At 60.1% G+C, this 13,615-nt stretch overlaps 4 protein-coding genes across 4 annotated transcripts; 1 reads left to right on the forward strand and 3 right to left on the reverse strand.

Annotated features, from left to right (window-relative positions):
• Positions 1 to 20: 20 nt before the first annotated feature.
• Positions 21 to 6,610, forward strand: BO86DRAFT_428618 (uncharacterized protein; the record flags this gene model as incomplete). Its single annotated transcript, XM_025675605.1, has 4 exons — positions 21 to 834; positions 1,406 to 5,764; positions 5,808 to 5,812; positions 5,911 to 6,610. The coding sequence occupies exons 1-4, from the start codon at positions 67 to 69 to the stop codon at positions 6,608 to 6,610; spliced, it is 5,832 nt and encodes a 1,943-aa protein (XP_025532719.1). The 5' UTR covers positions 21 to 66.
• Positions 6,611 to 6,862: 252 nt separating this feature from the next.
• Positions 6,863 to 8,473, reverse strand: BO86DRAFT_428622 (flavin-containing monooxygenase; the record flags this gene model as incomplete). Its single annotated transcript, XM_025675606.1, has 1 exon — positions 6,863 to 8,473. One exon carries the CDS (start codon positions 8,471 to 8,473, stop codon positions 6,863 to 6,865), a length of 1,611 nt encoding a protein of 536 aa, XP_025532720.1.
• Positions 8,474 to 8,965: 492 nt separating this feature from the next.
• Positions 8,966 to 9,868, reverse strand: BO86DRAFT_405763 (phytanoyl-CoA dioxygenase family protein; the record flags this gene model as incomplete). Its single annotated transcript, XM_025674124.1, has 1 exon — positions 8,966 to 9,868. The coding sequence occupies one exon, from the start codon at positions 9,866 to 9,868 to the stop codon at positions 8,966 to 8,968; it is 903 nt and encodes a 300-aa protein (XP_025532721.1).
• A 1,032-nt stretch (positions 9,869 to 10,900) lies between these two features.
• On the reverse strand, positions 10,901 to 13,574 carry BO86DRAFT_384856 (uncharacterized protein). Its single transcript, XM_025670974.1, has 3 exons — positions 12,839 to 13,574; positions 11,958 to 12,770; positions 10,901 to 11,895 (listed from the first exon to the last, which is right to left on the reverse strand). The coding sequence occupies exons 1-3, from the start codon at positions 13,504 to 13,506 to the stop codon at positions 10,998 to 11,000; spliced, it is 2,379 nt and encodes a 792-aa protein (XP_025532722.1). The 5' UTR covers positions 13,507 to 13,574; the 3' UTR covers positions 10,901 to 10,997.
• Positions 13,575 to 13,615: the final 41 nt, after the last annotated feature.

The following is a 13,615-nucleotide window of genomic DNA, read 5'->3' on the forward strand; positions in this document are numbered from 1 at the left end:
GCTTGCCATTCCACGATTTCCAGGACTGTCTCTGCGCCATTTACGGTCCATCTGCCGTGCTCAAACATGGGTTCCACCGAGCGGGAAAGCACCTGCTACAATTCCGCCTATCTGGCCGAGTACTACGACATCTGGACTGGGAAACGCAATGACACCGCTTACAACGCGGACTCTCTCATTCGGATGATCACCTCGTCCAAGAGGCCATCTTCTCCGCTGCTCGTGCTGGACGTCGGCACCGGTACCGGCCGCCTCATCCAGGCGATGGCTCGTCATGCAGCAGCGACCCCGGGGGTCTCCCTTGCCAACGTCGAGTTCATCGGGCTGGACATCGAGCCGCACATGCTCGCGCGGGCGGGTGCGATCAACGCCACCCTGGCGGTCGAGACCGGGTGTGCGCGTATCACCTGGCTCCAGGGGTCGGCGCTGGAGATGTCCGCCCTGCCCATCTTCCACCCGCAGGACCCGGCGACGCGGAGGACCGTCGACCTCCTCACGATCGGGTTCGGCAGTATCTCGCACTTCTGCCTCCCGGGCCAGCCGGAGCAGTTCCTCGGGGAGGTGGCCCGACTTCTGACCCCGGGGACCGGGCTGGCCCAGATCTCCGTGGTGAACAAGCTGCTCGTCGACCCCGAACGGGGACTGGACAAGGAGATCACAGACCCGTTGCCGCCCAGCGAACATGCCAGCGTCGAGTTCCCCGGCGTGGTGTATCGCGAGACGGTGACGGAGAACGGGGTCGAGGGCAACGTGTGGCGCGTGGTGCGCCATATCGAGGTCTGGCAGGGTCGCGAGACGCTCCTCGAGCGAAATCTCGACACCGCGGTGTTTCGCGTCTGGACGGAGACGGAGATGCGGGGGATGATTGCGGCGGCGGGCTTACGGCTGGTCGAGGTGGTGCCCCAAGAGGTAGATACTCTGTTCATAGTCAGTGTCTGAGATGGCTGGATGAGGGTAGATTAGAGGTAGATATACCTCGAAGCCAGATAAACCTAGTCATGAAATCACATCAAATCACATCGAGTAGATCCTGCAGTCTTCGTCGGGTATTATAGAGGGGACGTCTCCTGGGTTAGTAGGGTAGTAGAAGACTATGGCAATATCAATTGTCAAGACTGAACAAGAAAAAAGTGTAGGCGCTCGACAGTCCGCGGTTTGCCGCCTGATCAGAATGCATTGCTGCCCCTTCCTTGGACGTGCGTGCCGATCGTCGATTGTGTCTTCGTCCATAGATATATATAGCCGTCGACCGAGATTCAGCCCCCCTCCCTTCCCAGGTAGGTCCTTTCCCTGGGAAAGACACACTCGGCTGTTGAGTCCTGCCCTTGACTTAGCCCTGTCATACATATACCCAGGGATCAGAGATCATTCAATCAGATAAGAGACTATGGGGAGCATCGGTGAGACTCTCGCGACAGCCGCACCAGACCACGAGCTGGTCAAAGCGCTTTGGTGTCGAATACTGGATCTCGAGCCGGACGATGTGGAAGCCGACTCCAACTTCTTTGCTTTGGGGGGCGATTCGATCGATGCGCTGAAAGTGGCGCGACTGGCCCAGCAGGCGGGGATAGCCCTAACTGTCCACCTGATGATCCGCCATCCTCGATTGTCCGAGATGCTTCTCGCTGCGGCCGAACAACGAAAACAACAACAAGAACAGCAGCAACCAGAAGATCCTGAAGACCCCGCCTCGTCCCCCGGCGGTCGATTTCTCCAAATTCCACCCTCCCGGCAGGATGAGGTGTTGTTGCAGGCCGTGCAGCAATGTCAGGTCGCCGAGTCCGCCGTGGCCCGTCTGGTGCCGTGCACCCCGATGCAGACGGGTCTTGTGGTGTTGACCGCACAACAACCAGACTTGTATTGGGCGGAACAAACCTTCGAATTACCCCGCGAGTGGCCCGTGGCGCAGGTTGAAGCAGCGTGGGCGATGGTGGTCGAGGCCAACGAGGCCCTCCGCAGTCGCATCATCCAGCTTCCTGATGGAACCTGTTATCTGGCGGTGCTGCATCCGCAAATGGTGGCCACGAAGCCGGAGACGACAACAAGTCTCAGTCGAGGATCTCCCTTTGGGCAGCCTCTGTTTCACTGCTGGGTTGAACCCGGACGCCTGCGGTGGCATGTGCATCATGCGGTCTACGACGCGTGGTCGCAACGTTTGATCCTGGACGCCGTGGTGGAAGCGTACCGCGATCCCACCAGTCCCCGGATCGCCCACCCCCCGTTCTCTGCGTTTGCCAGCCATCTCGCGCAGATGGATCTAGGTCCGTCTACGGACTTCTGGCGACAGTATCTCCACGGGTTCGAGGGTCAGCCCTTCCCTCGCGCCCTGTCTCTGAACGAGTCCAGAGTCCAGGCCCATGTCTCCGCCTCGTCTGTCTGGGGCCCTCACCAGCAGCATCTAGGATTCACGGCCGCTACCGCAATCCAGACCGCGTGGGGGATTGTGCTGCGGCGGTACAGCGAGACATCAGATGTGGTGTTTGGCGTGGTGAGCACCGGACGCACCGCGACAGAGATTGCCGGGGCCGACATCGCCCGCATCATCGGACCGACCATTGCCACCTTTCCAGTTCGCCTGCGAGTCGATGAAGGCTTGACCACCGTGGCGGCGTGTCTGACATCCACCCAAGCGCAACATGGCGATTGCCTACCGCACGAGCATGTGGGACTGGCGCACATCGCCTCCCTGGGCGAATCTGGCCCCGCGCAGGCCACGCGTTTCCAGAGTCTCCTCGTCGTTCAGCCCGACGACGACGAGCCCAACGATAGCAGCCGCCGCCCTATTCGAGAGGTCTGGGGCGAGCGACGCGACGACTACATGGACTACCCCTTATCCCTCGAGTGCTTCCTCAGCCCCGGCGCGATTCGCCATACGCTCACATACACCGAGTCCTGCATGACTCGGTGGGAGGCGGAGCAACTGCTCGCACGGTTCATCCACGTCCTCGACTGGATCGTTCAGCCCGCCAACCAGCACTCCCTCGTCTCGCAGCTCGACCTCTGGACCCCATCCGACGCCTTCACCATGCAACAATGGCATGCCACTCCCATCCCCTTGGTCACCGAATGTCTGCAAACCATCATTGAGCGGCGCGCCGCTGCGGGAGAGTGGACCGAGCGTTCAGCGGTAGTGGCGTGGGATGGCGAGCTGACCTACCGGCAGCTTCTCGCAGTCTCCTGCCATTTGGCCCAGCAGCTGCAGGCTGCCGGGGTCGGCCCAGAGGTGGTGATACCCATTGCGCACGAGAAGTCCGTGTGGTCGGTCGTTAGTATACTTGCGGTCCTGCAAGCCGGAGGCGCCTTTGTGCTCCTGGACAGCGGCCTGCCGGTGGCGCGCATGCAGACCATGATCTCGGCCGTGAACGGGCCGCTCGTCATCTGCTCCCAACAGCTGCAATGCAAAGTGACGGATCTCGTAGATAGAGTCTTGTGTCTCGATCCAGAACGACGGGCGGACTTGCTGCAACGGTCCGCTACAACCACCACCACCACCACCACACCTCTGCCCTCCACTCCCTTGTCGAGCGTCACCGCTGCCAATGCCGCGTATGCCGTGTTCACGTCCGGGACGACGGGCATCCCGAAGGCAGTGGTGGCCGAGCACCGGCAGGTAGCCACCGCGTTCGAGGCGCAGGCCCGGCGGGGGATGTTTCAGGCGGGGCGACGCATGCTGCAGGTGGCCACGTACAGCTTCGACCCGTCAATCGCGGACATGTTGGGGCCCCTGCTGGTGGGCGGGGTAGTGTGCGTTCCGCGCGAAGACGAGGTCCTCCCGGAGCTGGCTGCCGTCATCCGCCGGTTCCAGGTGGATGTGATCGATATCACCCCCTCGGTGGCCAATCTGCTGGACCCGGCGGAGGTTCCGACGCTGAAGGAGTTGCGGCTGGGCGGGGAGGCTGTCACGGCCGTCCAGCTGGCGCGCTGGACGAGCAGCAGTAGCAGCTGCAGAAGTAGTGATAGCAGGAGCTCTCCACCGCTCCAGTTCCACAACAGCTACGGACCCAGCGAGTGCTGTGTGACGGCCGCGCTGACCCCACCGCTACATGACGCGGCCCATCCGCTGAATTTCGGGTTCCCCGTGGGCTGTCGGATGGTGATCGTGCACCCCGACGACCCCCGCCGGCTGGTGGCGCTCGGGCTCGTGGGCGAGCTGGCCATCCAAGGTCCGATCGTGACTCGCGGTTATCTCAATAACCTCGACGCGCAGGCCAAGGCATTCTGGGAATCGGCGCCATGGGAGGATCAATGCGCCTCCGGTCCAGACTCCCCCCCCTGGGCCTCGCGGGTCTATTTGACCGGAGACCTGGCGCGGTTCGCGGCCGACGGGTCGGTGATCTTCGTCGGGCGTAAGGACCATCAAGTCAAGCTGCACGGCCAACGGATCGAGCTCGGGGAGATTGAAGCGACTGCGCGGAAGCAGGATGGGGTCGAGGCCGCAGTGGCGATGGTGATGAAGACCAATGGGTGCTCAGAGCTGGTGCTGGTGGCCCAGTGCAGTCCCGGTCGTCCTCTACGTGGTGGTCGCGGCGACCTAGGGCTAGCACTGCAACTCCAAGACCAGCCGGATCTCCACAACTCGCTGCAACGCCATCTCGCCGCCCTTCTGCCCGCATACATGGTGCCTGCCATCTGTCTGCTGGTGAACCAGATCCCCCTCTCACTGACCGGCAAGACCGACCGCAAGGGGCTCCAACAGTGGGTGGAGGGGCAACAGGACCTGTCACGCTGGCGCACAAGTAAACCGACCGTCAGCATCCCCGCCACCGATCCTGTCGCCCGCAAGCTGAGCCAGCTGCTTGCTCAATCCCTCCCAGCACTCGCGTCTGGGTGGGATCCCAACGATCCGCCGGATGTTGCCCCCGTTGCCGCCGGACTCGACTCGATCCGCATGGTCTCGTTTGTGCGGGGCGTCAACCAGGCCTTTGGCGTCCGGCTGCCGCTCAGTCGCATCCCGCGCACGATGGTACTCACCGAGCTCGCGCACGAGGTGCGTCAGTTGCAGCGGGGCGCGGGTGACGAGACACCGGAGAGACACGCCGCACAGAACCAGGGCGAGGAGTTCGACCTCATGCTCGCGGATCTCCAGAGGGGGACGTCCGACGCCATGGCGCTTGCCAGCCCCCCTTCTCGCGCGCCGTCCTCTACCCCCGCCAAACACCATGTCTTCCTGACCGGCGCCACGGGCTACGTGGGAACCGCCATCCTGCACCGCCTGCTGACCGATCCCCGCGTCCAAACCGTCTACCTCCTGGTTCGCGGGGCCGCTGACGACCCGGCGGCCGGGCTCGCACGCGTGCAGGCCGCCGCCACCACCGCGGGGTGGTGGGACGAGACGCTCCACGCCCCGAAAGTGCGAGTCTGGCCGGGTGATCTGGCGCGGACGCACCTGGGACTGTCGGAGTCGGCATGGAGCCAGCTTGCAGGGAGAAGCCGCGGCGCAGAAGAAGACGACGGCGCAGCAGCAGCAGAAGCTGCAGCACCACCTCCGATTACGGCGATTATCCACAACGGCGCCCTCGTGCACTGGCACCGCAGCTACAGCGAGCTCCGCGCCGCCAACGTCCACGCCACGGCGCAGCTGGTCGCGTGCGTCGCCACCAACCCGCACATCAGACGCTTGGAGTACATCTCCGGCGGCGCGCAATGGGATCCCGCCGATACGCGGGTGGTCTTTGACTCCGCGACGCTGCGGCACAAGCTCCGCGAGACGAACGGCTATGGACAGAGCAAGCTGATCGCCGAGCAGATTGTTGCTGCGGCGGCGGTGGCGGCCGCACAGCAGGGAGAGCAACACGAACTACACCCAGGCACCGTTCCTATCCCTACTACGGCTTCTGCTGCTGCTACTACTCCTACTGTTCTAACTACTACTACCATCACCGATACTGCTATCGGTCCTTCTACTTCTAGTCCTCGACCTCGCAGGAGCGAAAGAGGACTCGGCATCCTGAACCCCGCTCTCATCATCGGCGGACCGCGCAGCCACCATCACGCGGCCAACCTGGATGACCTGCTTTGGCGGCTGGTGAGTGCGTGCACGCTGATCGGGGAGTATTATCCCGAGCCCGAGCCCGAGGGGGCGTGGATCTATGTCTCGACTGCCGACGCCGTGGCGGACGCAGCGGTGGCCGGTCTGTTCGGGTCCTCGACTGCTGATACCACGGCCACGGTCCACAAAGAAGAACTGCAGACACGGAGAATGATGCTCAGCGGGCTGCGGGTGGATACCTTCTGGGATGCGGTGAATGCCGGCCTGGACGAGGAGGACATTGGCGATGGCAAGCTGGAGCAGAAGAAATCCCAAGCACTGAAAAGGAGTGCCACGTATGCGGCCTGGCTGGCGCGGCTGAGCGAGTCGATGGCAGCCGTGGGCGAGGCGCATCCGTGCTGGCCGGTGCTCCATGTCATCGAGACGATGGGCACGGAGCTGCTCAGCAGTCGCATGCCGCCTCCCTCTGCATGGGGCCCCGGCGAGACGTGGGAGGAAGTCGAGCGGGAAATGGCGCGCGCGGTCACGCTCAACGTGCGCTACTTGCGGGGAATTGGGTATCTGGACAGGGCTGGGGCGGCTGGAACGGAGATTACGGGGGGGTTTCGGCGGAGGGGTTGAGTTTGATGTTGGCTTTTTTCTTCTGCTCTTTTCTGTTCTTTTGGAAACCACAGTTAGGGAACTTACAAAATGCTCTACAAGCTGTTAGGCTGTGGTGGAGAGATGCCGGAAGCGAGAGGGAAGAAAATGTCTATGCCTGGTTCTTGGTTTACCCTAATGTGAGAAATTCATATTGCAGAACGCAGATGCAGAATGACATGCCCGATTGGGGGATGAGGACAACAGCGAGGACAACAAATGCAGCATCTCAATCTACCTCCGCACAAACCCCTCCCACGTACCAAAGGCCTGCTGGCAATCCTTCTGATACTGTGGCAGCCCCGCTGCATAAGTCAACAGCTCACGCTTCTTGCCGGGAATGTTGCCGCCCAAGAACCAACTGTCCGGGGACTGGAGGAACAGGGTGCCATCGAACATCGCCTTGACCCGCTGACTCCACGCAGCCTGCGCGGGGGCCGTGGGCTCGAAAATGGTGTGGCCCCCAGCGTGCAGCGACTGCATGGCCTCGCAGATGAGCTGGCACTGCACCTCGATGCCGATGGGCCCGCTCGAGAAGGACAACGGGCCCTGCGGCCCCGCCAGGAAGAACAGGTTGGGATAGCCGTGGATGGTCATCCCCAGGTAGGTCTGCACGCCTTCTTCTGCCCGCCACTGGTCGTAGAGGGCTTCCCCGTCGACGCTCTCGAGCCCCATGTGGGTCAGGCCGCCGGTAATCATGTCGAAGCCCGTCGCGAGAGCGACAACGTCCAGGGGGAAGAAGCGGCCATCGGTGGTGGTGAGGCCTTTGGGCTCGAAGGAGCGGATGGCGCTGGCGCGGAGATCGACGAGGTCGACGTTGGGCCGGTTGAACTGGTCGTAATAGTCCAGCTCGACGGTCGGACGCTTCGCGCCCATGGGGTGGAGGGGCTCCAGCGGAGCCAGAAGGTCGCGCTTGCGGGGATCGGCGATGCGGGCCCGCGTCTTGGTCGCCCAAAAGTCGTACATCTCACGGTTGGCGGCCGCGTTGGTCATCACGTCCTGGTAGTTCGCGTAGACGTAGGGGAACCCCCCACGCTGCCACAGCGACTCCCGGAAGGCCTGTCGTGCGGCCGGGTCCGCGACGTCGGAGGTGTTGAGTGGAGTGAACTGGTAGTTGACCCCACTGAGGTGGGTATGACGGTACTGGCAGAAAGCCGCATGGGTCAGCGTGGCGTCGGGAGCCCAGCCCTCGGCTTGCATGGGGAGCGCAGTGTTGGGGGTCCGTTGGAAGACGGTCAGATGCTGCGCGCGTTTGGCCCAGTCCTGCACGATTTGCACCCCGGACGCCCCCGTGCCGATCACCGCGGCGCGCTTGCCGGCCAGCTCGATGCCTTCCTCCGGCCACTCGTACGAGTGCGTCACCGTTCCCTCGAAGGACTCGAGCCCCGGGAACGAGGGGATGTGCGGCACGGTGCCCGGGCCGGGGCAGGCGATCAGGAAGCGACTGGTGACGTGGCCGGCGTTGGCCGTCGTGATATGCCAGCGGTCTTCGCGGAACTGCCCATGCGTGACGCGCGTGTGGAAGTCAATGTCCTCCTTCAGCCCGAGCATCTTGTCCAGATAGGCGAAGTAGCGCCGTAGTTCCGGCTGGGAGGGGAACTTCTCACTCCACTGCCAGCTCTCCCAGATTTCAGGTATGGACAAGCCGTAGAAGGGTGCCTCCGTGTCGACGCGTGCCCCAGGGTAGCGGTTCCAGAACCAGGTACCGCCCAGATCTGACCCGGCCTCCAGCACGCGGCAGCGATGGCCTTGTTTACGAAGATGATAGAGCAGTGTGACGCCGGCAAAGCCGGCCCCTACAATGATCATATCATAGTCTGGCGGGGGTTGTTGAATGCCAACCATGTTGTTGTCGATATCAGAGCAGAAGAAGAATAGTTTAATCAGAGAGAAAACAGGGAAGAGAATGAAGAGAAGAAGAAGAAGAAGAAGAAGAAGAAGAAGAAGAAGAAAGAGAAAACGAAGCGCGGTGACAAGACAATCGGTAAGAGGGAGTGGGAGGGCAGGCCTGGTATGTTTATCTCTGACAGGAGTGTGCTACTGAACCGTACATACTACATACACACCACATTCCATCCTAGGGCTAAGATTATTCGAGGAAGGTGAATCGCAGATCAGCAGTAGGTCTCAATTCTGTGCCAGAAGATGGATCAACTAGATGGACTAGCACTACTACTACTCATCACTACTACTACTACTAGGTAGAGCATAAGAACACGTCCAGATGGCGGTCAGGGCAAGAATCTGCAGCGTAACCCTATCTTCATCAAAATCCCCCTTGCAGTCCGCTCACTTTCCACCACGCACGTACGTACGTCACGACGCAGCTAGCATGTCTCATTGCTTTAGCGGTTGGTTGGCCTTCAGGTCAATAGCGTCAGCCACCTCGCTGTAGTTATGCTGCCACAACCCTCCACCCAACGTCGGATACTGCGAGCGCCACGCGCACATCTTCTGCGCCAACGGTGTCATGGATTCGACGATCTCGCGGGGCATGATCAGGGGGTAGCACTCCTCGGGGGTGAGATAGCTCGCCTGGAAGCAAAGCGAAATCCCGCGGCGCCAGAAGTCCTCGGTGCGGTTCTCGCCGCCGCCGTGGCACAGCCGGCCGGTGAAGAAGAAGACGTCGCCGGCCTTCATGACGGCCGGCACCGCATCCTCGTCGCGGCCCCAGTCCTCGTAGTTCTCCCACAGGTGGCTCTTGGGGATGCCCCGGGTCGCCCCGTTGTCCGCGGTGAAGTCGGTCAGCGCCGTGAAGAAGCTGATCTGGATCTCATCCATGCGGGGCCCCAATTTGGTCAACCCGGGGAACTCGGCCGTGTCACGGTGCAGTTCCTGGGCCTTGCTGTGGGGGCCGATCTCGATTACCTGCGCGGTGCACATCCAGTAGTCGCCGGACTCCTTGCGGAAGACCGCCTCGCAGATCTGGTGGAGGAGGTCGTAGTTGAGGACCTCGTCGCGGAAGGTCTTGCTGAGGGTGGGCAGGTTGCTGAGGCGGCGGGTGTTGGCCCCGTGGAACTCGGTGATCCACGCCTCCTCCTCGACCTCGCGGTGGGTGCCACAGGTCACCTTAGCCAGATGGGGGTCGATCTCGCGGTTCATCTTGGCAATCTGCTCCGGGGTGAAGAAATCTTCCACCACGATGCCGCCGTCCTCGCGGAACATCTCCAGAATCTGCTCGACCGGGGCTTTGGCACTGATGCGCCGAAAGCTAGTCGGGGTCGGGCTCGTGATAGTCATTCTGGAAGTGGTGGAGTTGGAATGTAGCAATCCGGGGGGTGAGTGTTTGCGGGAGGGAGGGCGGAAGGGGAAATGCTCAGTGCTGGTGAGCTGTGTATACTCAGCCGGGCCATGAGGCCATGAGCTCCAACTTTCCTATTTATCTCTCGCACCACCACAGCGAGCGCGGATCGACGCTTCTCCTGTTGGCCACGAGGTTTCCCTGAGATGCACGACGTAGACTGCACCATCTGGATGGGCCCACATTCCGCAAGTCTCTGACGTGGCCCAGTCCCTTGCAGTTCCAGACAGCGGTGGTATGCGCTTATGCCCGTTCTGGCTGTCTCTAAACCTTTGCAGTCTTGGGTACACGTGCAGATCCCTGCAGTAAGAGGGCTTATCTTTTACCCTTCGTGCTATCCAGAATGCATGAGAAGGACGATCCTGGGCATTCTTGCAGCTGACAAGTAGAAGGTCTAGTCCTCGCAGGAGCTCAACGAAGATGCATTCTTTGGGGTTTTAAATGCTATGTTGGAGGTCAATTCGCATGAAAAACAAAAAGAAAGGAATAGAAAAAGGAGGCACGCTGCTATCATGAGGAAACATGTTACTGACCTGGCAGCGCTCACAAACACTGACTATAGATTGTAGTATTTGTGTAAGTTTCGTGATTGTCGTTAGCGGGTTGCATCCAACACCACCTATCTCCAGGCAAGAACTACAGAACCTAGCTGGCAGAAACATGGAGACGATATACAGCAGTCCGAAGCCAGTTTATCGAGGACGTCGATCAGATGTATCCCTCGATGGGAAACTAATATTTGGGATTTCTTCATTGCGGAGCATTCTCTCCATGTTAAATTTGAACACCCTGTGGCTGAAAGATACGTCAGCAGCAGCCTTTGCACAGAGGATTATTTGTATCAACCGAATGATCTCCTAAAATATGATGTGAAGATTGTATCAAATGATGAAAACTGTTGTAAGACTACTAGCAGAAAGGGATATCTAAACATGCATGTATAATATATATATAGATATACTGTTTGGAGCCCTTCCCTTTGCGGTGTATATTACTGTCACCACCGCGGCGCCGGTTGTATCTTGTGTCTTCATGGTTTCCGCTTCAGCTGACCTATCTTTGCTAGCCCTAAAACCCCAACCTCCGCGGGAGATTCTTCAAAGAACCCCACATCCGGCGCGACCACGATTCTCTTCCCCTTGAGCCCCTTCGTGCTGCCATCCGTGCAGGGAGCATGAACATTTCATTCCGCTCGGGCGGGCGCAGCCCGGTATCTGTCGAGAAAGTCAGGTAAGGTTGATCCTGTGGACCGGACACGACGACTCCGATGCTGATGGGGAAGAGATGGGCATCGGCGTCGTCCGCAGGTCGTCCAGAGCACAGCGCTTCGATGTGAGCACTGCTCGCGCCCCAGATAGGAAACCCTGTCGGCACTTCGGGATGGCGTCGCACGAAGGAATGCACCAGCAGCCCTGCTACCATCACAATTCCACAGATGGTCGCAAGGAGAATGGGCAGAAGGGCGTATCCTACAGCCGAGCCGGAGAAGTGCGGGAAGGTGACCTTCTCGCCGTTGGTGTCGAAGCCGATGGTCTGCACCACAAAGAGACTCTGCGAGACCAGCCAGTGTAGGAGGATCATGGCGATGGTCAGGGTGAGCGAGTAGGTCAGCGGCAGGGAAAGGAGATAGGACGAGCGCTGCATGCCCCGCGGGGTTGACACGCGCAACGCCTTCTTCCCGTCCGGCCGGAGGAAGCGCACCCACTGGTCGGCGACGAGCTGATGCGTCAGGATGTTATTGTAGAAGAGATAGAGGAAGCTGACGAGGAGCTGGATGATGTTAGCCAAGAAGACGCACTCCATCAGGCTGTAGTTGCTGGTCTCGCTGTTCATGCCGAGAAAGCCCGGGTTGAGGCCGAAGCCGAGCTGGATGATGGATGGGAGGCTCATGTCCAGACCCCGGCCTTTCCAGAAGACCACCGAGTCGACCAGTATAGCTAATGGGGCGGCTATACCTAGCATGAATCTGTCGGTTGTTGGTTAGCGCTGTACACTGTTTCGGCTTCTGGGTGCGGGAGGGAAACTCACAAGGTCAGCGATATCGCCCAGACCTTGCGATGAACGGTCTTGAACCACGAGACACTCTTCCGAGGGCGCCAGACTTGCGAATGTACATGGACCACTTGGGAGTTCGATATATCCCCGGGGTACTCCAGATATTCTGCAACCGCATCGCCCATCAGAACCATAGTCCTCTCTGTGTGGCGCCGAGCGGTCTTCGTGCGGTAGGAATACCACACCCTCAAAATAAAACCGCATTGAAGTAGCGTGCACGCACTCACAACCGCAAAGATCTGCGTTCCATAGTGCAGTCCGCACCGCTGGCTAATATCGCTCTCCGCACCGACAAGGCAATAATCGACCTTGGCCCAGAATGGCCATCCCGGCTGGCCTTCCTCCTGATGAGCCCACGCGACAACCGCCCAGTTATCTATAAAGGTACTGGCCCACTCGCGCGTGCACAGGCGGTTGTAGTCAGGGAGGTTGTACGCTCCGCAGATCCACCACGGGGCATGGCTCCAGACATCCCACCCGGTGACCCAGCCGTCGAGTAGAGTGTGGTTGTAGTTCTGCGCCGCGGTGATGTTGGCTGCGACGACCACTAAGGGTCCTTTGGTTGTAAGACCGTCGATGTACGCATCGATACACTCTTGTTTGTTGAGACGGGTGAAATTGGCCATCTGGGTGTAGAGGTCATGCACCGCAGACCAATTCTTGCCGGATAGAGTGGGCGGGATGGGATCCAAGGCCCAATCCCGCCCTACCTTGCGGAAATCACTCGTCACTGTGGCTGTCGCATAGCTCACGACTGGGGTCGATGTGAAGGTGAGCGAGTTCCAGCTAGGACAACCCAGAGGCGAGGTATTAGCATTCTCTCTATCATAGGAACAGTGACAGTAAGAACTTACAATAAATGCAAACAGATCGACAACGCCCCAAGCCCCATCCACTGGAGGAGTCTGCGCGTCTTGATCCAGCGCAGATTGCGAACACTCTGGACTCCGATATCAAGCGACACTCCACAAGCATGTGCCACGTCTATCTCCCGCCGAGACGGGGCAACCAGAATCTGCATACAGTAGCTCCCCGCGCCGAGGAAAAGCGACGACAGCACGTTGAGAACCACGTGGGCGGCGCTATTGATGCTCGTCATCTCCGCGCAGTCACCCATGTGGATGGTCCCGATGCCCTTTTCATCCGGGGGGAAGAACACCAAAAAGCAGATCAGTGTCACCACATTCGCCAGGCAGATGACGGCTGCCGTGATGAACTGGTTGCGCAGCATGGTCGACTGCTTGGATGCGGCGCTCTTGCGCGTGGTGGATCGCACATGGTGCTCGTCGATCTCGGGGATATACTGCCCGAGAAGCCTTTTGCTGGCGTATCTGGGAAAGGGGGTATCCGGTGTGTCGCGGGCCTCATCCTCTCTAGAATCACTCTTACTTCCCTCTTCTGTCTCCTCCTCGTATGCGATGGAGATGCCTGGCGTCAAGATAGCGGGGTATCTTGCCGCTGTGGACGGGGAAAGGAGGGGCTCATCTTCGTGTGCCGGCCCCGGGTCGGGCAGGCAGTGCATTTCGATACTGTGCCTAGAATCCATCGCAACTCGTCAGAGCGTTCACTCGCGCAACGAGGACAGTAGGCCATCATATTGCGTGAGGTTTCCACGTTCCCAGCCACCGTCA

Source organism: Aspergillus japonicus (assembly GCF_003184785.1).
Source record: "Aspergillus japonicus CBS 114.51 unplaced genomic scaffold BO86scaffold_2, whole genome shotgun sequence".
In the NCBI taxonomy this organism is placed as follows: Eukaryota; Fungi; Ascomycota; class Eurotiomycetes; order Eurotiales; family Aspergillaceae; genus Aspergillus; species Aspergillus japonicus.

Bases quoted from the DNA above. Each gene is read 5' to 3' on its own strand.
- BO86DRAFT_384856 (XM_025670974.1), bottom strand. From the start codon at position 13,506: ATGCACTGCCTGCCCGACCCGGGGCCGGCACACGAAGATGAGCCCCTC. The intron at 12,771-12,838 runs GTAAGTTCTTAC...GGGTTGTCCTAG, and splicing joins TCGATCTGTTTGCATTTATT to CTGGAACTCGCTCACCTTCA. The intron at 11,896-11,957 runs GTGAGTTTCCCT...AACAACCGACAG, and splicing joins TGGGCGATATCGCTGACCTT to ATTCATGCTAGGTATAGCCG.